General features: G+C 33.7%; 2 protein-coding genes across 2 annotated transcripts; both read left to right on the forward strand.

Moving 5' to 3' along the window:
- Positions 1-718: 718 nt before the first annotated feature.
- Positions 719-1,498, forward strand: LOC131009756 (uncharacterized). The gene has a single exon (XM_057937165.1). The coding sequence runs from the start codon at positions 719-721 to the stop codon at positions 1,496-1,498; it is 780 nt and encodes a 259-aa protein (XP_057793148.1).
- Positions 1,499-13,399: 11,901 nt separating this feature from the next.
- Positions 13,400-15,294, forward strand: LOC131010332 (aldehyde oxidase GLOX-like). The gene has a single exon (XM_057937807.1). The coding sequence runs from the start codon at positions 13,476-13,478 to the stop codon at positions 15,099-15,101; it is 1,626 nt and encodes a 541-aa protein (XP_057793790.1). The 5' UTR covers positions 13,400-13,475; the 3' UTR covers positions 15,102-15,294.
- Positions 15,295-24,638: the final 9,344 nt, after the last annotated feature.

Below are 24,638 nucleotides of genomic sequence, written 5' to 3' on the forward strand. Positions count from 1 at the left end.
TATATACAATCTCATATGTCACGTTAGTAAAAGGCAAGCCAAATTTTTTAGCCTCAAGAATATATGTTCAATCACAAAATCATCTCCAAAAACCAATACTATTTTTTTACATATATAATCGTTAGATCATAAAAACTGTAGATATTGAATAGTATGACCATATGAAATTATACATGTCGAAGTTGATATACAAAAATACTATCAATATGTACTAAATCAAGAAAAAAAAAGAGAGATTAATATACTTTATGTTGTCTCTCTCTTTCATAAGCTTTCGAATATAATATGTGGATAGATTTCTAGGTAGCAAATTAAAATCATTTGACCTAGGGTATACGTCTAATGATCTTTGTTTGTTTGTTTGTTTCCTTAATAAATTAAATTTATTTTCGATCAATTACGTACACATATATATGTTGTTATTCTATATAATATCGTGCGGTCATTAGTCATTACATGGATAGTGTGCGTCACAAACTTACATTGGGCACAACTGGCCATAGAATTAATTGTTTTAAGGTTTAGTTTTTTTAGTTACACGAGGTATATATATAAATATAATTAAATAAATCACTACACGCAGCTGATACCTCTACACCACACAAATATAAAAAATATACTACACCACATGTAGATGAAAGTCTAGGAGTTACACGAGGAGGCATTGTCAGTTGTCTTCCCGAGATTGTTTCGACTCTGTGCTGATAAGGAGGCTACTATGAAGGAGATGGGAAGATGGTCTAACGGGAGATGGGTCTGGGATTTCCAGTGGAGGAGAGACCTCTTGGACAGAGAGCTCGAAGTGGTGCAGTCGCTGACCACTTTCATCTCTGAAGTCTCGCCTAAATTTGATTGCGAAGATCGCTGGGAGTGGAGAGGGCACAAGAGTGGGACGTACACAACAAACTCGGCCTACCGAATTATCAAGAGCCTTAAAGAAGACAAGGCCGAGCTTCCTCTTGCAGTGATGGCAGCTAGAAAAATCTGGAAATCGCCGGCTCCTCACAAGGCGCGAATGACAGCGTGGAGAGCTCTCTTTAACAGACTCCCTACCTGCAACAACCTGGTCAAAAGGCAGATTGACGTGGGAGTCGTTGAGAGAAACTGCAACGGATGCTTTGCTCAAGAGGAGACAGCTAATCACATCCTCCTCCGATGTCCAAAGATCGATGGGATTTGGAATAATATGTACGCTTGGCTCGGGTTCCAGTCGGTACGTCCCTTTGCTATTCCAGATCATTTCCTTTCCTTCTCACAGCTGGGCTCGAGCAAGAATAGCGGGAGATTCCTCTCGGCCCTTTGGAGTTGTATTGTCTGGGTTGTTTGGAGGCGAAGGAACGAAAGTAGATTCGATGATAAGTCTTGGGAGATTGACCAAGTCGTTTTGGAAATCAAAGCCAGAATGTGGAGTTGGAATTCCATTTTTGATATCCTTGGAGGCGAACTCTCCTTCAGAGAGTGGTGCTCGTCGTCCATTTGCTCTCTTCTTTGTAAATAAGCTTTGCTTAGGCACCTCTGGTGTCTTCCTCTCTTCAATAAATTTCCTTTTCTGACCAAAAAAAAAAGATGAAAGTCTAGGAGTGTAATCGAACCGAGCCGAATCGAATAGTGGTGTGTTCAAGTTTGATTTGTTAAGTATCGAATCGAATCCCCTACTTTTATTTGTCGAATACTTTGAGGCTCACGAACTTAATCGAGCCTATACGAATTTTCTAAATTTATATTTATGTTCAAAATATTGATTATTTTCTTTTGAAAATAGATTATTTCATTCAAAATAATAAATATAATAATTAATTTCTTATAATAAACAGAGTTTATTGAAGATTTAATACAATTATTATTATTTTTAGTAGATAAATATAAGTTGTACTTACTAATAATTTATAGTATTTTTCAAGTTGAATAACTTAACGAACATGTTCACGAGCTAACGAGCCGAATATTACTAAGCTCAAGTTTTGCTCATGTATGTTGGGCGTCACGGTCATGATAGTATTCGGCATACTGTTGCTTGGATCCGACTGCTTACTCAGCTTCGGCGAATCCGTTTCATTCACATCCCCCGTGAGGGAAATCGACCTGTTGATTTTATGGCGAGAAGAGGGCATCAGGTTCAGACGTTGACTACTTTTGACTGTTCTTCTGCTCCTCGGTAGTTTCTTGCTCTGGTTAGGATGGATCCGCTTGGCTATCCTAATTTTAGATTCAGTTTCCATGTTGATAGTTAGTTTGCTTTGGCTTGTTTCCTTTCTGATTTCGTTTCTTTTATCTTGTGGATGTAGCCATTTTTGGGTTACGTTTCTGTATGTTTTTGTTCGGTCAATTTTTTGTTTCTCCTTATTACTTCTGTTGGGCGTTGTCACTTTTGGACAACGTTTTGTATGAGACATTGGTTGATGTTTTATATATGGGTTGGGGGTCTGCCTAACCCCTCACCCTTTGGGTGCTGTTTTTTGAAAAAAAAATGGTTTGTTTATCTATCAAACTTTTCTAAACGAATTTGAACGAACTTTTTTGGAGCCGAGCTCCGAATAATTTGCAAGCGGCTTGATTTGTTTACAACTATAGATGGAACTATTACACTATACATGAATGAAAACTACACTGCATATATACGTCATTGAATTTAAAACCTCTTACAAATGAGAGTCTTTCACAATTAGTTAGTAATATAAAATATTCTCTTTTTTTTCTTTGAGGAATATAAAAGATTCTAAATTTCTAATTAAGCCTAAGATAAGCGCACTCATAGGTAGGTTACAATTATGAATTTCTCCTTTAATATGTATAGAAAGAAAATTAAAAAATATTTCTCTAGTCTGAAATGTCTCATACGTCTCATCAATATCTCAACTTTCAATCTTTTATTCATGTTTGACCCCGTTAAGATTTTGACGACAAGCCATTATTGAACGCTTCAATTTTTATTTTCAGCTGTGGGAAGAGAGATGCTGCGAAAAGTACGTATGCTTCATTCGCTTCAATCCTATTTGCGAGTGGCGTAATTTTTTCAATTTTACGTAAGTAATGATTTTATTTGTGTACAATTATTTTTTTCATCTTTGTATGATATAGAGATCCTGTATGCATACGGATTGCTTATTTGATTATATTTAGGGGGTGTATTCGTTCAGGATTTTAATAGATTTCTGCAGACTTTTGAAATCTGAGTGTATTCGTTCAAGACTTTTAAAAGTCTATGAAAATCTTGAGGTATTCGTTCAAGACTTTTAAAATTCTATAAAAATTCAGAGGTATTCGTTTCAGACTTTTAAAAATCTATGAAAATCTAGAGGTATTTAAAAATCTATGGATTTTAAAATTGGACTGATTTTCATTGATTTCATTCAAAAATACACATGAACAAATCCGACCTCGAACCACGAGAATTCGAAAGATTTTATATTTCAGCGCCGACTGGATTCCAGCGATCGTGACTCAAAAAAACAAGCGATCGTTGGGTCGTTTAACTTTGTCCTCGTAATTTGGTAGACATCTTTTGCATAAGTGCCATGCACTTGGTGGTAATTTGACATGGAAGTAGTAAGTAATATACTCATTTTCAAGGAATTTGTGCCTGAAGCAACTGAACAACAATGATTGTACCATTTACTTCTATATCGTATTTTAAATGATCGATGGGCCCGTTTAACTCTATCCAGCGGTAGTTGGCAATTTAAACTAATAGCATAAGCAAGGCTCATTCTATGTATGTATACCGCACAAAGCCAGCGGTCGCTGGCAAACAGCGATCGCTGGGAGCTATCCCAACGCTCAATTAACTCCAACAAGCGCTAGGATGGTAGATTTCAAATCTATAAAAATCACGTCAAATTCTTGTTAAAATTCCTACAAAATCGGTTCAAAATCTATTTAGAATTCCAAAATACATGAAGAATCTGTGTGAAATCTGTAGATTTTTAAAATCCAGAGATTTAAAAAATCTACAGAATTTCTGAACGAATACACTCCCTTGATCATCTTATAATTCTAATTCAAAGAAAATAAAAAAAGTACACGTGAAAATTTAAAAATGTTTTAACATTTTGAATAATCATAAGAAAATGGGACGACATCATTTCATTCATATTAAAAACAATTTTGAAATTCCACATGTATTCATAAGGAAAATGTGTGTAATCATGTCTTAAAAGAGAAAATGACAAATTTTTGCGGACGTAAAAAATAATAAAATTATATACTTTTGACAAACGAATAGAGTAATTAAATTTTATTACATTTAAAAATATACTTAACAAGTTTTGTGACATCTACCCCTATAACAGATTTTATGACATATCTAAAACTATCACAAAATATTTTTATTACACATAGATCACAATATTCTCTTTATCTCTCTCTCTCTCAATGTGTCACTCACTCGCTCACATTATTATTATTATTATTACAATACACACACGTAAATATTAGGGATAATCGCCCATAAAATAATAAGTTTTCATCCAATTCTATTTTTGCATACAAACTTTAAACTGTGGCGTGATTATTAAACTTTTGATTTTATCTGATTTTGTTATTAATCCAAATTCTGGGCTGACATGGTGTGTCAATATTTGACGTAACGTATTTATTCTTGCGTGGCAATTAATTGCCTATAAAATATTGAACTTTTATCAATTTCTGATTTTGTATACAAATTTTATTAAATTATTCTGGTTAGTCACTTATCATTATTTTTTCACAAATTAACATCTAATATCATTTTTCCAAATTTCGAATAAAGCAAATTTGGGTTATTTGCTTTGTGTTTTTTTTTTTCTAATTTGATTTGATATATTAAGTTATTGATAATTAAAATGTTCTTTGATTGTCACATCTAAATTCGAAGAATTTTCTTACTATTGTTGAATTTATTCAAACAATTTGGGTTATTTGCTTTGTATTCTTTTTTTAAATAAAAAATATTATTTTGTCAACTAATTGCCATGCAAGAATAAATACACTAGGTCAGGCCGGAATTGGATTAGTAGCAAAATCAGATAAAATCAAAAGTTTAGTAATTATCACGCCACAAAAATAACTATATTTTTATATGTCAAAAAATTAGTTACACCTTTAAATATCACTAAATTTAGTTACATATTTTTATTTTTGTGACACGCATGATAGCCATCCAACTGTAATTATATATATATATATATATATATATATAGGGAGAGGTTCAAAAAAGAACTATAATTAAAAGAAGACCGGAGAACCATTTTCAGCCATTCGATCATCAAGATCTACGGTGGATGCATCATCTTGTTGGATGAATGCAGATCCTGGGTTCGAATCCTGAAGGGAGCATTTTTTTTAAAAAAAAATAGTGCATTAATTTTAACAGCAAATGCATTAATTTTTACAGTGGATGCATTAGATTTGATGGTTCTCCCGTTCTCACAAATAATGTAGTTCTCTCTAGAACCACACCCTATATATATTACAATTTTATGTAGCTAGATATATTTATTAGTATCGCTATTTATCAAAAATCATGTCAATACTAAAATATTTTATTATAATTGATCACTACAAGAAAACACGCGTTTAACGACCGAAATTAACGACCGAAAATTTCGGTCTTTAATTTTGAGGCCTTAACGACCGATTTACGACCGATTTTATTTTTTATTTATTTTTATTTTTTAACGATCGAAAATTCGGTCGCTAATTATTTTTTTAATATTTTAATATTTAATTTTTTTAACGACCGAATTTTCGGTCGTAAAAATTATTTTTTAAAATTTTAATTATTTTTTTAATTTTAACGACCGAAAATTCGGTCGTTAATATATATATTTTTATTTTTTTATTAAAAAAATATTTTTTAAAAAATATTTTTTTAAAAAAAAATTAAATTTTTTTAATATTATTTTTTATTTTTTTTATTTATTTTTTTTAATATTTTTTAAATAAAAAAATATTTTTTTAATTACTTTTTTTAAAGACCGAATTTTTCGGTCGTTAAAATTATTTATATTTATTTTTTATTTATTTATATATTTTTTTATTTATTTATATTTTAATTTTTTTATTTTATTTATTAACGACCGAATAATCGGTCCTTAATTTTATTTTTTCAATTTTAAAAATTTTAAATTTCGTTTTTATTTTTATTTATTTTTATTTTTATTTATTTTTATTTTTTGATTATATATAAATATATATATAAATATTTAATTATTTTTTATTAATTTTCTATTTAATTATTTTTTTCAAATTATAGAGAATATTTTGAAAATGATTGTTATTTTCATAATATTATTCTATAAAAATAGATAATATTGATTATTAATAAAAATGTGATATTATTTGCAAATATTAATAATTTATTAGATTTATTATAATAAATTATTAGACTTATTAGATTTTCTAAATTATTAGATTCATTATTTTCAAAATATTAATAATTTTATTATTTTAAAATAATAAAATTATTTTTCAAATATTAATTTTATTAATATTGATTATTTGATTTAATATTGATTTTGTTGTATATTTGATTGTTATTTTTCATACTCATATTTTTTTTTCTTTTTTTAATTACGATAATATTATTTTTTTTGTTATTTTAAATTCGATCGTATATTTATTGTCAATGTTTCGCCGACACCACAAATCTTAGTTATTATCTCGACATATTATAAGGTTATGAATGATTAATGATATTTTATATTGAATTAGAGTTTAAATGAATTAATAGGTACTATATATATCAATAATACGAGTGTTCTCTATTGGTGACTACTCGAAATGAACTTCAAGGTTAAGCGTGCTTGACTTAGAGCACAAGTAAGATGGGTGACCTACTGGGAAGTTCGTCAAATGGTATGCAATTAAGGTCAAAATACATTAGAAATACACTAAAAATACTTGTGGGATACAAAGATATATAATATAGAAACAATAGGGCCGGATGGCCCTATTGGTGATTGAAACTTAAATTTTATCCACAAAATTTAAAATATCAATATTTGGCCATTTTTTATGTATTCTACCTAATCTACCCTTTAACCCAATAGATCCAACAACTTCCTTTGACCCGGATCCAGATTTAGGGATTAACCCATGCCTTGTCTACCCTCTAGACCCCGACCCCACCCACCCCCACCCCCAACCCAAAAAAAAAATTTTTTTTTTACTTCCCCTGCTTGTCTACCCCCAGACCCCCGACCCCACCCACCCACCCCCACCCACCCCAAGCCAATTTTTTTTTTTTTTTACTTCCCCTGCTTGTCTACCCCCAGACCCCCGACCCCACCCACCCACCCACCCCCCCTCACCACCCACCCCCCAAGCCAATTTTTTTTTTTTTACTTCCCCTGCCTTGTCTACCCCCCAGACCCCAGACCCCCGACCCCACCTACCCCCCCACCCACCCCCCCCACCACCCACCCCCAAGCCAAAATTTTTTTTTTTTTTTTTCCTTCCCCTGCTTGTCTACCCCCCAGACCCCCGACCCCACCCACCCCCCACCCACCCACCACCCACCCCCAAGCCAAATTTTTTTTTTTTACTTCCCCTGCCTTGTCAACCCCCCAGACCCCCGACCCCACCCACCCCCCCACCCACCCCCCCACCACCCACCCCCAAGCCAATTTTTTTTTTTTTTTACTTCTCCTGCCTTGTCTACCCCCCAGACCCCCGACCCCACCCACCCCCCCCACCACCCACCCCCAGGCCAAATGTTTTTTTTTTTTTACTTCCCCTGCCTTGTCTACCCCGCCAGACCCCCGACCCCACCCACCCCCACCACCCACCCCAAGCCAATAAATTTTTTTTTTTTACTCCCACTGCCCTGCCTACCCCCTGACCCCCGACCCTATCCCCCACCCCCCACCCACCCCCAAGCCAAAAGGAACTTTTTAAACACTTCCCCTAGGGTTTAGATATTCCATTTAGGGTTTAGATGTTCCATTTAGGGTTTAGATGATGCTGTTGTTTCTATATTTGTTCTGCATGTTTGGCACTTATAGCACTAATAGTGACATAAGTGCTAAAAATACCATTTTACTTTATTTTATTTTGGATTTTCGTTGGCACTTATGGCACTATTAGTGCCATAAGTGCCATAAAATAAAATAATAAAGTAAAATTTTTTGGCTTGGGGGTGGGTGGGGTCGGGGGTCTGGGGGGTAGACAGGGCAGAGGGAGTAAAAAAAAAATTTCGTTGGCACTTATGGCACTATTAGTGCCATAAGTGCAATAAAATAAAATAATAAAGTAAAATTTTTTGGCTTGGGGGTGGGTGGGGTCGGGGGTCTGGGGGGTAGACAGGGCAGGGGGAGTAAAAAAAAAATTTCGTTGGCACTTATGGCACTTATAGTGCCATAAGTGCCAAGCTTGGCACTTATGGCATTAATAGTGCCATAAGTGCCTAACCCGACCCGCGTGCCTGATCCTACCCGGCACGCGACCCGCGCTCCTGACCCTACCCAGTCTGCCCAATTAAGGGCAAAAACGTCCCAAAGCTATAAAAATGGCCAAAATTTGTGTTTTTTCAATGTGTGGCCATAAATTGTGTTTTATGCTTCATTTTGGCTACTTCAAAATTTTACTCTATAATATATATATATATATATATATATTTTTTTTTTCGAAAAAAAAATATTTTTTTTATTAATTTTTAACGACCGAATTTTCGGTCGTTAAAAATAAAATTTCGGTCGTTATTTTAAAAAAATAAAAAAATATAATTTTTTTATTTATATTTTTTATTTTTTTTTTCTCTTTTTAACAACCGAAATTTCGGTCGTTAAAAATAAAAAATCGATCGTTAAATTTAACAACCGAAAAAACGGTCGTTAAAACTCGGGCGACGATGCAAACAACGACCGAAAAAAACGGTTGTTAAAAATATTAACGACCGATTTTTGGGTTTTAACGACCGAAATTTCGGTCGTTAGAGCCGCATTTTCTTGTAGTGGATATTTTAAAATAGAAATTATGAACCATATTCAACTTTTAAATCGTAAATTATTCCTTAAACACGACAATTCACAATAATAATTGGCTTTTATCGTGAATTGCCCAATTTAAAGAACAATGCAGAACCCATATTGATCGTGAATATTTGTCATAAAACTAACTTTATTTTATAATCATCGACTTCTAAACTCACGAATTTAATTTTAAATTCTTCAATCTATATTATATATAAAAAGGCAGTTCTACCAACTATTTTTTACCGCCAAATTTTAAAAAATTAGTTTTTTTCTTTTCCAACTATAATCCCATATTTTCGGACACTCATCCAATTTATCCAAAATAATTATACAGTTTTCTATCACATGCCCACTAACTCACCCACTACTAAATACTATTTTTTAATTGTTACATAATACTAAAATATTATTAAAACAAAATTATGGCTCACGTTTCTTAATTTAAGAAGATAGCATACTATTATTCTAATATTAAATGGTATATTATACTTTATTTATACATAATATATAAAAAAAAATAAGTGTAACCTTTTCCATTTAATTTCTCTTTCTTTTCTTATCCTCTATTGTTCTAATATTAAATGGTATATTTAATATACTTTAATAATACATAATAATAAAAAAAATAAGTGTAACCTTTTCCATTTAATTTCTCTTTCTTTTCTTATCCTTTTTATCTCTCTTCTATTCTTTTTATTTTTATTTTAAATCTTTCCTTAAAATTATTGAATTTAATTCATAAAAAAATATTCAATATGCATTTTAAATTAAAGATCATAACAAGATCAAGTAAAAAAAAGATCGTAACATCTTTAATTTAGTGTGAAAAATATTATAAATACTTTTACAATAAATAAGTTATCATTATTTAAAATTTTAAAATAAAATTTTCTTCTATTCCTCTTTCCTATCTTCTTAAAGTTGGAGTACATTACTTTTTCTTTGATTTTTTTTCTATATTTATTTTATTTTATTTTCTACTCTTTTGCTAAAAATATGTTTTTGTATTTTTTATTTATAAATAGATTTTAATGCAATTAAGGAGAAAAAAAATATTGGTTAAAAATAAACTTTTAAAAATATAATTTGAATTTTAATACAATTAAGGAGAAGTAAAATATATTGTTTAAATTATATTTAATATTTATATGTAATTACTAAAAAGTAGTATCAATTGATTTTATAATTTTCGTGCATCGCACGAGTCGGGTGGGTGTACTAGTAATGTATAAAAAAAGAGTTTTTCCTCTATTTTTTTTCTTTCTTTTTTCTCTCTCTTCTCCCATCAATTTTTATCACTATTTTTTATTTTTTTCTATATTTTAATTATTTTCTAAACATTGTCACATGATTTGATTTTAAAAAAATATGTAGTATGCATTTTAAATTTAATATAGTATAAAAATCGTGAAAATGAATTTAAAGCAAATAAGTTATGAAAAAAAATTAAAAATTAAAATATTTTATTTTCTCTCTTTATGAAAATTTTACAATTTTTCATTTATGTTTGTGCATGAAAATATTTATTTATTTATTATGATGTGTAATACTCGATAATAATAATGCATAATGCTAATTTTTATTATAGACTTTTTTTTACATTTATTTAATAACTTTAATTATCATTACGCTTTATACAAAGTTGAAAATTTATATTTTCAAGTTCAGACTTTTATTAAGTAATTGATGTGGAATGTTTTAGTTTATTTTATTTTTAAAATATATTTTGTATTTATATATTTTAATTTTATTTAATATTTTTATTTATTTAATTTCAATGTTCGTCGTGCATCGCACGAATGGTTCGTGCTAGTTAAGGACAAAACGTTGCTCTGAATCAAAGGTGACTGTTTTAATATCTTTAACAACTTTTTTATTTTCCAGTACGAAGACTATTTTAACTCCATAAATTTGTCCGTAAGTTTGTTCTCTTTTCCACGTAGGACTATACAATAGCATGATATAGTAATCATAAGTAGATAATGACAAGAAATTCACCCTGACAATGGAGTAAGAGATATTTATTTATGTATATATATGTAATATGTCTCCTAAAATTAAAAATAAGAAAATATATGGCAGAAAATTTTGTACGTAGTGAACTTTAGATCTATTCTAAGCACATATTCCTTACATGATTCGGACCCGTTGTGCCTAATAATAAGACATATTGGGATCAACACTCCATAAATCAGCTTATATTAAAGCAATAGAATCTGAATTCTTGCTGGAACAACCTAGCTCCATGTGATCTTAATATATAGTATATCTTCCAAATTTGTTCCTAATATTAGTTAATTAACCACGTATTAATTCAGCTTTTTAAGCTCGTGATATTCTAATGTTTTGAATGTGTCTCGGACTGTCAGGTCGATGAAAAGAATGTCGGCAAAAAGTAAAGAAGACCCTCAATCAAAGCTAAGTGAAAAAATGATCTCAAAAAAAAAAAAAAAAAAAAAAAGCTAAGTGAAAAAGATCAGCTATTATAGTTCCCCTAAAAAAAGAAAGAAAACAATGGAAAAAGGAGAGAGGATATTTCAAAAAAAAAAATGATATATTTGATCGCTTTCAATATGTTTTGGTTGTTTTGAGTTTATATGAAAGGATTATATGCAAATGGCGAATAGCAATAAAATGAAATATATAGAAGAATAGAAAAGGTTACTATATTTTTAAGGGTGCGTTCTCTTTGGTTGTAAATTTATCATGAGAAAATGAGGGATAAATAAAATTTTTACTTTTTAAATCATTTCTTTCTTTTTCCACATTTCCTACTTGACCCTTAGTCATACTTCATTTACACTACAAAGGAGGGATAATATTATCCCTCCAAAAATGGTGTGATAATATTATCCCTCATTTGTAATGTAAATGAGGAATGAGTAGGGGTCAAGTAGGAAATGTGAGAAAAGAAATGAAGGATTTAAAGGATTAAATTTTGTTTATCCTTCCTTTTCCCATGGTAAATTTACAACTAAAGAGAACGCACCCTAAGAGTAATGAAGATTATATAGAGCACACCGCTGATATCGATTGGAAAGTTTCTATAACACTGCACCTAATTAAAAGATAAAAAATAGTACACAATATATATATAGGGTGTGGTTCTAGAGAGAACTACATTATCTGTGAGAATGAGAGAACCATCATCTAATGCATTCACTGTAAAAATTAATGCATTCGCTGTTAAAATTAATGCACTAAATTTTTTTTAAAAAAATGCTCCCTTCATGATTCGAACCCAGGTTCTATATTCATCCAACAAGATGATGCATCCACCGTAGATCTTGATGATCGAATGACTGAAAATGTTTCTCCGTTCTTTTTTTTATTTATGGTTCTTTCTTGAACCTCTCCCTATATATATATATATATATAAATGTTAAGAAAGAGATTGAAAGTACAAAGAGCAAATTAAGTGAAAAAGTGAAAATGAGATTTATTTTTATTTTTATATACTATAATAAATATCAATGGTCTCAATTTGTATGTTTTGAATCGACAGTTCTAAGACATTGGAAAGCTTTTACTTAAAAAAAGAAGAAAAATAAATACACCCATGTTGAGAGGTATAATTATGATGACATACGGTGCATTAATATATATGTAATAGTAGAGCCATTCATTGCGACCACACCAAGAATTTATCTGCTGAAAATTCCACATAGTTTGACCTGAAATCTTAAACTAGTGTCTTAATATGGAAACAGTGAAACAATTCATAATGGCCTGATTAGTACACTAGTTAACAACCGTTACTCTTCATAATGGAATGTTGACTGTGTGTGCCATCTTCATATTAATTCTCATCTTTTTTACTTTTTGTATACTTACTAACACCAATAAAATTAAGTCTTCAAATAAGTACATACAGTCACATGTGAGATATCCTGTTATATTTTGCGCTAATATTTTATTTAATTATCAACAATATATACTGAGTACATTACAATTGAAGACAGAACACAGACAAAAATAACAAATTTTTTAGGGAAGAAAGCCCATCTTGTATCAAAGCAATATATACTTCATTGAATGCCATTTTTTATCCAATATCAAACTCGATCTAAAGCTGTTTATTCGTGTTCATCTTCAATATTCTCACTAAGAATACCCAGAAAAATATGACTTTATACGGCTTCCACGTGCATATACAACATACAAAACTCTCCTAATATTGCCAAGAAAAGAAACAAAGAAAATTAAAACCCAGCCATCGACAATTCCTTTATTCCTTTATGTTTTCTTCTCAAACTGGACTGTAGCAGCCCAATTTTACTTTTTATTTTATTTTTATAGGCACTGAAAATTGCGGACACAAAATATAATTAATCATTGTTTCAAAAAAAATATAATTAATCATTTGAAGCAATAAAATATAAAGATAAAAAGAAAAATAAAAAAACGCCAAAGAATTAATACCCACGCGTTTCAGTTGCGTGTGGGAGTGTAGCATTTGTGTTTAAAGTCCCCCGTGCCCTCAAATCTCATCACCACTATCACGGTTTCACTGTCCAAATTAACATGACTCCACCTCTTATTCTTTGCTTCCTCCTCCTCCGCCACCTACCTCTGCTGGCCCTGGCCGCCGCCGCCCCCGGCAAGTGGGATTTGCTCCTCTCCGACATCGGCATATCCGCCATGCACATGCAGCTCCTCCACACCGACCGCGTCGTCATGTTCGACCGCACCGACTTCGGCCCCTCCAACATATCCCTTCCCAACGGCCAATGCCGCCGCGACCCCGCTGACACCGCCTTACCGCTCGACTGCACCGCCCACTCCGTCGAGTACGACGTCGCCGCCAACTCCATCCGCCCCCTCATGGTGCAGACCGACGTCTGGTGCTCCTCCGGCGCGCTCGTGCCCGACGGCACGCTCGTCCAAGCCGGAGGCTACAACGACGGCGATCACGCTGTCCGGATGTACAAGCCCTGCAAAGATCACTCCTGCGACTGGCACGAAATCACGGCTGGACTCACGCGGCGGAGGTGGTACGCCACCAGTCAAATCCTGCCCGACGGCCGCCAGATCATCGTCGGCGGGCGGCGCCAGTTCAACTACGAGTTCTACCCCAAGAAATCCGCGGCGGAGGGCTCCTACAATCTGCCCTTCCTTGTGCAGACTAATGACCCCCGCATTGAGAACAACCTCTACCCCTTCGTCTTCTTGAATATTGATGGACATTTATTTATTTTCGCCAACAATCGAGCTATCATGTTCGATTACACCAACTCCAAGGTGCTCCGGACCTACCCGACACTACCGGGCGGGGACCCGCGGAGTTACCCGAGCACGGGCTCCGCAGTTTTGCTGCCGTTGAAGAGCAATGCCGGAGCTGAGGTTTTGGTGTGCGGCGGTGCGACGAGAGGAGCTTATGTTAGAGCAAACAACGGTGATTTTGTTAAGGCTCTTGACACATGTGGGAGGATCCGAATAAACGACCCGGATCCTCAATGGGTTATGGAGACCATGCCCTCGGGTCGGGTCATGGGTGATATGTTGTTGCTACCGAATGGTAATGTCTTGATTATCAACGGCGCCGGCACGGGTACGGCCGGATGGGAACTGGGTCGGAGCCCCGTGCTGTCACCGGTTGTCTACTACCCGAATAATGAAGCCGGGTCAAGATTCGAGGTGCAGAACCCGACCTCCACCCCTAGAATGTACCACTCCACTGCGATATTACTTCGTGACGGTCGTGTTCTCGTTGGTGGAAGCAATCCTCACATATATTACAATTTCACTAAGATAATATTCCCAACAGATTTAACTCTCCAATCATTTTCTCCGACATATTTGGATCCGCAGTTGGCGTATCTGCGACCGAGGATCCTTTCGCCCGTATCCGAATCCAGATTCGGATACGGGCAGCAGATTCCGATCCGGTTCAGCATTCCTCCTGGTCGGCTAGATAGAGGTTCGATCATGGTAACAATGATTGCGCCATCGTTTACGACTCACTCATTCTCAATGAATCAAAGATTACTAGTGCTTGAGCGTGGGGATGTAACGCCTATCGGGAGATCCGCATACCAACTTCGGGTCGCAACGCCGGGTTCGAGTAATCTTGCACCGGCTGGATACTATATTCTGTTTGTGGTTCACAGAGATATTCCAGGTGAGGGAGTCTGGATCCATATCAATTGAGTGATTCGGCCCGACCCAGCTGGTTTCGTTTATTACGTCGATGTTAGATACACATTATTTATGTAAAAATGATTTGTTTATAGGGAAAATATTTGTATACTTTATTCAAAATTATAGAAATGAACGTGTACGTATAGAACAAAATTAAAAGGTTTATATCAAGAAAGTTTCATGCTAGGGGTGATATTGTTTACGATTGGCTTCGTACCACTAATTGGAATTCATGACGTTTCAAACTGAAATTATAGAAATAGCTTTAGAATTCTAAATACTAATGGTTAGATCAAGTTGTTAAATTTTCTACTCTAGTCTATTATGTGATGTTTTGACGAACTTAATGCGTATACAAACAGAGGTTTGGAGACAACTTGCGTAAGGATGGAGTTGATATATGTGGTAATTTTTTCTTTAATAGTTAAGTGGTAAAATTTGAGTCAATGAGTAGTGTTTTTTTCATGAGTTCCAGCTCACACACAACCACATTAACGTATATTGGGTAACTTAAACATCGATCTATTGATTAGAAAATAAACACAAAGTGTTAATCTATATATAAGTTAACTAGTGCGCAACTCGTCGAAATTCGATGGGAAATTATTTTAACTTATTATATAAATTATTTTTAAATTTATTTAATTTAAGGTAATATAGTTGAAATTATATTAATTTGAATCATATTCCTCAATTAAATGTTAACTTTTTGTTAGAATAATAAATATTCTTTTTATGTAGATTTTTATTTAATAATATTTTAAAAAATATATTGATATTGAAAATTTTATTTCATCTGAGCATCATCTCGTCTGAACCTTGTAGGATCATATCATAATCTAAATTTCGGAAGACGACAACTAACGTTTGAACATCAGACTTTTGAGTATCATCTCGTCTAGACCTTAAAATACAAAAAATGAACTTTTATGCGTCAAGTTTTTTTAACATCACTATCTGGAGCTTTAAAAATCAAAGTTGACTTGTGAGATTGTATGATTTGGAGCTTCTAACATCATATAACTAACTTGTAATATCATTTTGTATGGAACTTGAAAAAATCTTGACAAACTTTTATGCATTATTAGTTCTAAATATTATAATTGGGTTCCAAGTCTCGTTTGGAGTTAAAAAAAACAAATTTAACTTGTGAGTATCATCTCATTTGAACTTTGAATGACCACAATTAAGTTACAAGAATTATCTTGTGTGTAGCTTTAAAGATCATTATCATTTTAGCTTGTAAGATTATAACTAACTTCTAAACATCATCTTGTATGCAGGTTGAAAAATCTTGACAATTTTTTGTGCATTATTTCATGTGGAGCTTGAAATATCATAATTGAGTTTCGAGCATCATTTTGTTTGAAATTTGAAAGAATAAAATGGACTCGTGAACATTAATTATCTTCAAATCTTGAGTTTCGAGCATCATTCCGTCTGAAAATTGAAAGAATAAAATTGACTCGTGAACATTATCTCGTTTGAAGTTTGAAAGATCGACATAACTAAGTTTTGAAAATCATCTCGTGTGTAGCTTAAGAAAGTTGACACGAGATTCAAATTGTATTAATTTATTTAGTATTTTAATTGATAGATTTTCATAAAAAATCTATGTTGAATCCAAATTTTAATTTTAAAATTTTATACAAAATATATTATTTTATAATCAAATTAAATTGAAGAAATAATTTACTTAATCAAACCAATTTATATTTTCAAATTAAATTAATTAGACCATGTATTTAATTAAATAAATTTGGTCCAATTGAATTGACAAAACAATTCAAATTGTATTAGTCTCAATCATTCCGCCAATTAAATGTAGATTTTAAATTTGGAGAGCAAGTGAAATCTTATAAAAATACTCAATGTGAAATGAGGTGATTTATATGAATTCTTCACTCGATTCAGATTATTATAAATTTGATACATGATTAAAGATTTCTAATATATTTTAACATCATATCCTTTGTTGTTCTTTATCTAAATTCTTCATTTATGCATTACTAATTTCATAATTTATCTACTATTATTATTATTATTATTATTATTATTATTATTATTATTATTATTATTATTATTATTATTATTATTATTATTATTATTATTATTATTATTGTAGTAATGGACGAACAGAAACAAATAAAGTTTGCAGAAATGAAAAATATATTTTTCTTCCCTATATAACTAAAATGTATGGATTTATTTTATAAAAAATAAAAATAAAATTTTAATTATTTTGATAGACATAAAATAAAATTTTGTTTTAAAGTAATCAGTTTCTAGAGTTTGTGCCTTATTATGCAAACATGTAAATCAATGACCGGACCCGTTTATAATTTACATATACGTGCATGTCTAAATTCAAACTTAATTTAAAATTAATTTTATTGAAAATTAAGAATATAAATATTATATATATATATATATATATATATATATATATATATTCATACAATATAATATATTGCAACATATACATATAACATGTACGCTATTGAAAAATACAAAATTAATAACAAATATACATCTAATCACTAACATTCAATTAAAATAATTTATAGTATATAGATTATAATTTTTTTCTTATAAGACATGTAAATCTAATTTTTATCTAGAAAAAATAAATAATAAAATTTATTAATTTTTAGATTATATGTAATGTTAATATATATATATACATTTATTATTAATTATATTTATTATGATTAATGAATCTTTATATAGAATGTAATAATTAATTAATGGTGAAGATTATATAAGGTAAATTTTGAAATGGTGAGATTTTAGATATGCCACATAGGTTAAGGCTTAATCCTATTATATAATAGATTATCAATACAAACAATAATATCTAAAGACAAATTACAATAAATTATACAGTATTAAATATTATATTTAAAATATTAAGTCATAAGTTGACTAACCAATAATGATTTAATCAATCCGAGTATTGTAGCTCAGTAGTATTCTTTTATTTGCAATAGTGGGTAATCCGATTATGAATTTGAATCCCTTCATATCTCACTTCAATTGGCACACTTGCATTTTTTGTTTGTTCCACTTCAATTGACGCTTTCCAAAAATAGTATGTGGTCTCTACCTTCTCTACACACATTAAAAAAATGGTCCCCACCCACTTTACACACCCAACCCTTTATTCTTAATCTCCGTGCTCAAAGTAAAAGTGTCAATTGAAGTGGGACAAGGGATTACAAAATATATTGATTCATTCATCAATTAAATTGTAAGAACCAACAATATATATTTTAAAAACAATATTGTAAACATAAACTATGAGTATTAATTTTATATTTTTATTTTCTTCAAATGAACTATTTTGATATTAGGTTAATACCTAATTTATTTAACAATTAAACTCATCATTAAATGATATAAAGTGATTTTTATAAATATTTTTATTTATTTATTGATAAAGTATTTGATGGATAGTAATCAGGATCCATTAACCAATAGTGAAAAACTTAAACCTAAGATTTATTGGATAAATCAATGATAATTTTGGAGGGACATTTTTATAAGAATTGAAGTTTCTTCATCTGGCGGATCTGATCTATAGTTAGGAGGCAATACATACAAAAAGGTTCGAAGAAATTCTTTACTTTAATATATGGGAAAAGGTGCAGATTAGCCCCTGTAGCGTAAAACCCCCCTTAGTCACTGTGTGTGCAACTAAACCCCTGAAACTCCAAGAAAAGAGGGCAAATTCCCCCCTCTGACCTAACGTCGTTAACAGCCGTTAGTCAGATGGGGGAATTTGCACCATTTTCTCGGAGTTCAGGGGTTTAGTTGCACACACAGTGAGTAAGAGGGGTTATACGCTATAGGGGCTACTACTTCGGGGGCCAATCTGCACCTTTTCCTTTTTTTAAAAAATTATCTCTCATCTCTCTTTTCTCTAAAAAAGTCACGCACAAGAAAACATGGAGCCCCTCCTCCTCCAAAATCTGATCGCAGCCACCGCTGATTCAAGCTCCGGCGAGGCTAGGCGAGGCTGGCTGAGGGCGCCGCCCCTTTCCCTCTCTCCTGGGCCCTAAACACCGGAGCTCTCTCGGTTGCACACGCTCAACGTCAAGGGCGAGCCCTAATTCCCCCCTTTCGTCTGAAATCACCGCCACGATATCCGACAAACCGCCCGCCTACCGCCAACGACACCCACCGCATGCTCTCTATCTCAATCTGTGACAGATCGCGAGCCCTAGCTTTTCTCGATGAGGAGTCGCCTCTTTGTCTCAAATACGGCGAAATCGCCGCCACCGCTGCTAAAAGGTCGGCAAGCAACCAATCCATGGCTCCAGTGCAGCCGCACCCAGCCGGAGAGTCGCCTCCTGCTCGATTCTCCTCTGAAGAGGACGAAGGATTGAACCTTAGCACTGGCCTGCCTCCACCGCTCGAATTTCGAACGAAGAGCGTTGCGCACGCTCCCCATCACCACCGGCTGCTCTCTCTCAAACTTGCGGTCGTCCTATGTGCTTTGCTTCAACAAAAGAAAGCGCGAAGGTCGCCCCCAAATCACGCCGCAGAAGCAAGCCAGCTGCCTCGAAGCTTCGCGAGTTTGTGATGTTTGGCAAGGCGTCGGCGCCATCGCCAAATTTGACGCCTCTCACAATGTAACGATCATGACCTCCTTATTTTCGCTATTTCTATATAATGTCGATTTGATTGGAATTGGAATTGGATTAATCGTTTGTGTTGCTGATAAAAGATGATCCAACAACTTGGTGATTCAACCACCGTTAGCGGCGGTGCAGTGGCCGAGAGAGAAAGAGGGCTGAGTGAGAGAGATGAGAATTAATTAAAAAAGGGAAAGGTGCAGATTAGCCCCTGAAGTAGTAGCCTCTATAGCGTAAAACCCCCCTTAGTCACTGTGTGTGCAACTAAACCCCTGAACTCCGAGAAAAGGGTGCAAATTCCCCCCTCTGACCTAACGTCGTTAACAGCCGTTAGTCAGAGGGGGGAATTTGCACCATGGCCAACATGATCTCCCTATATATTAGATTTGATGGTTCTCACGTTCTCACAAATAATGTAGTTCTCTCTAGAACCACACCCTATATATATATATATATATATATATATATATATATATATATATATAGGGTTAAGGTGCAGATAGGCCCCTCAAGTGAAGGCCCTTAGAGCATTTCAGTCCTCTTACTAATAATTGTGTGTGCAGATTGGCCCTCGAACTCAAAAAAATGGTGCATATCGCCCCTTCTGACTTAACACCGTTATCGGTCGTTAGTCAGAGGGGGCGATCTGCACCGTTTTTTTGGAGTTCAGGGGCTAATCTGCACATTTTCCCTTTTTGGAGTTCGGGGGCTAATCTGCACACCATTCATTAAAAAAAACCACATCTCATCTTCTCCGACCAACTTTTTCAGCGTCAATCGCCGTCAGATGAGGAAAATCACGAAATCAAGTTCCCAAGCCCCAAATCGGGAATTCCAAATTGGCGTCATTGCTCCCGAAAATCACATAATCGAAATGGAAACTCGAATTCTCCCTCAAACGTCACCACCCCCAATTGCAGAATCACCCCCACAAATCGAACTTCGCCTCGCCGTAGGCGATGATCGTGACCCCAATCGAGATCGAGATCATGTTGGCCATGGTCTTTGATTTGAAGGCGTCCTTCTTCAACAGCACGCCGATAGTGTAGATTGTGACGGGCATCGTCGGCCTTTATCACCGAATTTCGCCGGATTTGAGAGAAAGAGGCGACTCCTTATCGAGAAAAGCTAGGCGACTCCTCATCGAGAAAAGCTAGGCGGCAGGTTCACCGAATATTGCGGCGGCGATTTCCGACGGAATGGGAGAATTAGGGCTCGTCCTTGACGCTAAGCGTGTGCAGTCGAGCGAGCTCCGAGGTTTAGGGCCCAAGAGAGAAAGAAAGGGGCGGCGCCCTCATCCGGCCTCGCCGGAGCTTGAATCAGCGACAACGACGATCAAATTTTGAGCGAGAGAGATGAATTAATTAAAAAGTTAAAAGGTGCAGATTAGCCCCTGAACTCCGAAAAAACGGTGCAGATCGCCCCCTTGACTAACGGCCCATAACGGTGTTAAGTCAGAGGGGCCGATCTGCACCGTTTTTTTGAGTTCGGGAGCCAATTTGCACACACAGTTAGTAAGGGGACTGAAACGTTCTAAGGGCCTCTACTTGAGGGGCCTATCTGCACCTTAACCCTAAGATTTAATTTGACCTGATGGATTATACATAATTCACAGCACTTGTTATTATAATTCATATGATTTTATATATGAAGGATAAAATTATTATTACAGAATTGTCAAAAATACACAACCTTAAACATTATTGTAAAATTTTCATAATCCGAATTTACGTCAAAATTGAATCTAAAATGACGTTGATGTGACACAATTCTAATCAAAACGACATCGTTTTGGATTACGAAATATATGCTAAAAATTAAAAAAAAAAAAAAAAAAAAACCATGTCACTCATTTCTCTTATGAAATGAAAGAATCTTGTGACGTACATCCATGGAATAAAACAACATCGTAAAAGATTAGAGTTATGTCACGTCGACGCCATTTTAAATTCAATTTTGATGTAAATTCGGATTATGAAAATTTTACAATAATGTTTAAGGTTGTGTATTTTTGACAATTATGTAATAATAATTGTATCCTTCATATATAAAATCATATGAATTATAATAACAAGTGATGTGAATTATGTATAATCCATCACGTCGACGCTATTTTAGATTCAATTTTGACGTAAATTTGAATTATGGGAAAAATTACAATAATGTTTAATTTTGTATTTTTTTCAATTCTCAAAGTTTGTGGGAAAAATAAAATGAGTCAAAGTTCGTGTATTTATGCGCCAATAATTCATATTCGATTTTAATTAAAATTTGAATTGTGGGAAAATTGCTACAATGTTTAAATGTGTTTTTTTTTTTGACAACTTTCAAAATTTATGAAAAAATAAAAATAAAATGGCCCCAACATTTGTGTATTTAGCTGCCAATAGTGTTTGGGTGCATCCTGTCTCATCGTGTGGTCGGCCCCATTCCCCTTTAATTAACTATTTATTTATTTTCATTAATTAGTTTTCAAGTAAATCTCATTAAATTAATTAATTATTTTAATTAGAAATTAATAAATAATTTAGATAAATAAATTTTTATTAGATTTAATTAGGAGAAATGCATAGTGCGTTCGATGGACACAAATTTTTACCATAACGTAAATTGCAAGAAGTATCTATGATCTAGTAATTGATTGTATATAGCGTAGAAAAATGAGAAGAATTTAATTTCGAATTTATAAACTCACAAACTAATTAAGAAAATGATTTTTTTTCGACCAAACGACACTATATATCATGATATAGGACTATCTTTATCAATTACCTCAATAATTTAATATTTTAATAAAAAAGTTATTTATCCACATCTACAATCTATAATTTATTTAAATTCTACAATCTTTATACTTTATCAATAACACATTACAACTTAAATATCTTTTCTTTTTATATTATTTATTATCATATTTTTTTAATTATACAATGCCAAATGGCATCTTTTTATTTAATTAAAAGGAGTTATGTTAAAGGTTGGTCTGCATTCCACAGACACAATCGATTATCAAACATTTCAATCTTTAATTTTATTTTATTTTTGGTTAAAAACTTTTGTTTCATTTTCACAACCGATTGTGAGGGGTATGAATAAAGATAGCCTAAAGGCGGGAACCAACAATCGAGGGCCCAAAATACATGTTTATGTTTATTAATTATAAGTTTTTGACCTAATTATTTTTTCAATAAGAAAATATCTATATTTAAGGGTCTTAAGTCCAGTCTAATCTTTTTTGGCATGACTTTGTTTGGGATGAGACTCATTTGCATGATTTTCCTGTTGATTTGATTGACGCACTGAGCCGGACGCCGATTGTGATTGGAACGGAGGATGTGATGGGTTGGGACCTAACCAGTCACGGTGAGTTCTCGACTTCCTCTGCCTGGGATCTTGTCCGGAGACGGCTACCCAGGCGGACTTTATTTGTTGATATCTAAAGTGACTATCTTACCCCCACCATCTCTGTTTTCTTGTGGCGTCTGTTATTTGGTCGTCTTCCTGTTGACTCTCATCTCCAGTTGCGGGGCATTTCTTTTGCGTCCATGTGTATGTGTTGTGTGTCTCCTCAATCCGAGTCGTATCTGCATGTGTTCCTATGGAGTGAGACTACTTTGATTGTTTGAGCTCATTTTGACTTTTGGTTTCCTTCGGTGCATGCACCTCTTCACACGAGCATCGATATTATACGTAAACTGGGTCACTAGCGACATGCCTTCCCTAGGGAGGCTAAGAGACATATTTCTTTTCTGATTCCTTGTTTAGTTATGTGGTTCCTTTGGACGGACATGAATAGTCGTAAGCATAGAGCTATTCTTTTTCGGGCTTCTCATGTGATTTGACAGGTTACTCATCATCTTTGTCTACTTGTTGCGGCGGGGATACTCACCGATACTCAGTGCGAGGATGTGCTCCCCCAGTAGATTTCATGCTAGCAGCTTCTCGTGTGAGGAGGACTCTTCGCTCCACTATGGTACGATAAATCCCCCTGGAGACCTCATGGGTGAAGCTGAACACTGGTGGTTTTTATGATTCACAGACACAACATGGTGTTGGTGGATGAGTGGTTCGTGATCACATTGGAGCTCTACTTACTGCCTTCTGTACCCCATGCGCTGCCACGTCCAGTTTTGAGGTTGAGTTATTTGCTCTGCTCGAGGGTCTTAGGCTGGCTGTTCATTTCTCGGCCCATATTCGGGTTGAGTTGGATGCTGCATCGATTGTTTTGCTTTGTTCTGCAGGGTATCACAGTCATGCTAGTATCCGACATATAGTTGCCTGGATCCGACAGCTCATTCGGCATCGGCAAATTCGTTTCACTCATATCCATCGCGAGGGAAATCGACATGCTAACTTTATGGCTAGGAAAGGACATCAGGCTCAGGAGTTGACCACTTTCGACTGTTTTTCTGCTCCTCGTTATTTTCTTGCTCTGATTAGGATGAATCACCTTGGTTACCCCAACTTTAGATTTAGATCTCCTGTAGATAGTTAGTTTGTTTTGGTTTGTCTCTTTTTCTGATGTTGTTTCACTTGATCTCTGGTTGTAGTCATTTTTGGGCTACAATTTTGTATGGTTTTGTTTTGTCAGCTTGCTCTTTTTCCATGCGATTTCTATTGGGCATTGTCACTTTTGGACATCGTTATATATAGGATACATGTTGATATTTTATTCACAAATTGTGGGTTTAATTAACTCCTTACCCTTTCGAGGTGTTCATTTAAAAAAAAGAAAAAGAAAAAAAAATCCAGTCTAATCTATATAATCCTTTTGTTTTCGTATTAGTGCCACAATGTCTTTAAATTGATAGAAAGACTATATATTTTATTGTTTCATCCAAGACTTTATTCTACTAGGATCGATTCTGATGATATACGCAAGAGAAAGATAGTAGTATACAATTTGGTG

Source organism: Salvia miltiorrhiza, chromosome 2 (assembly GCF_028751815.1).
Source record: "Salvia miltiorrhiza cultivar Shanhuang (shh) chromosome 2, IMPLAD_Smil_shh, whole genome shotgun sequence".
Classification (NCBI taxonomy): domain Eukaryota; kingdom Viridiplantae; phylum Streptophyta; class Magnoliopsida; order Lamiales; family Lamiaceae; genus Salvia; species Salvia miltiorrhiza.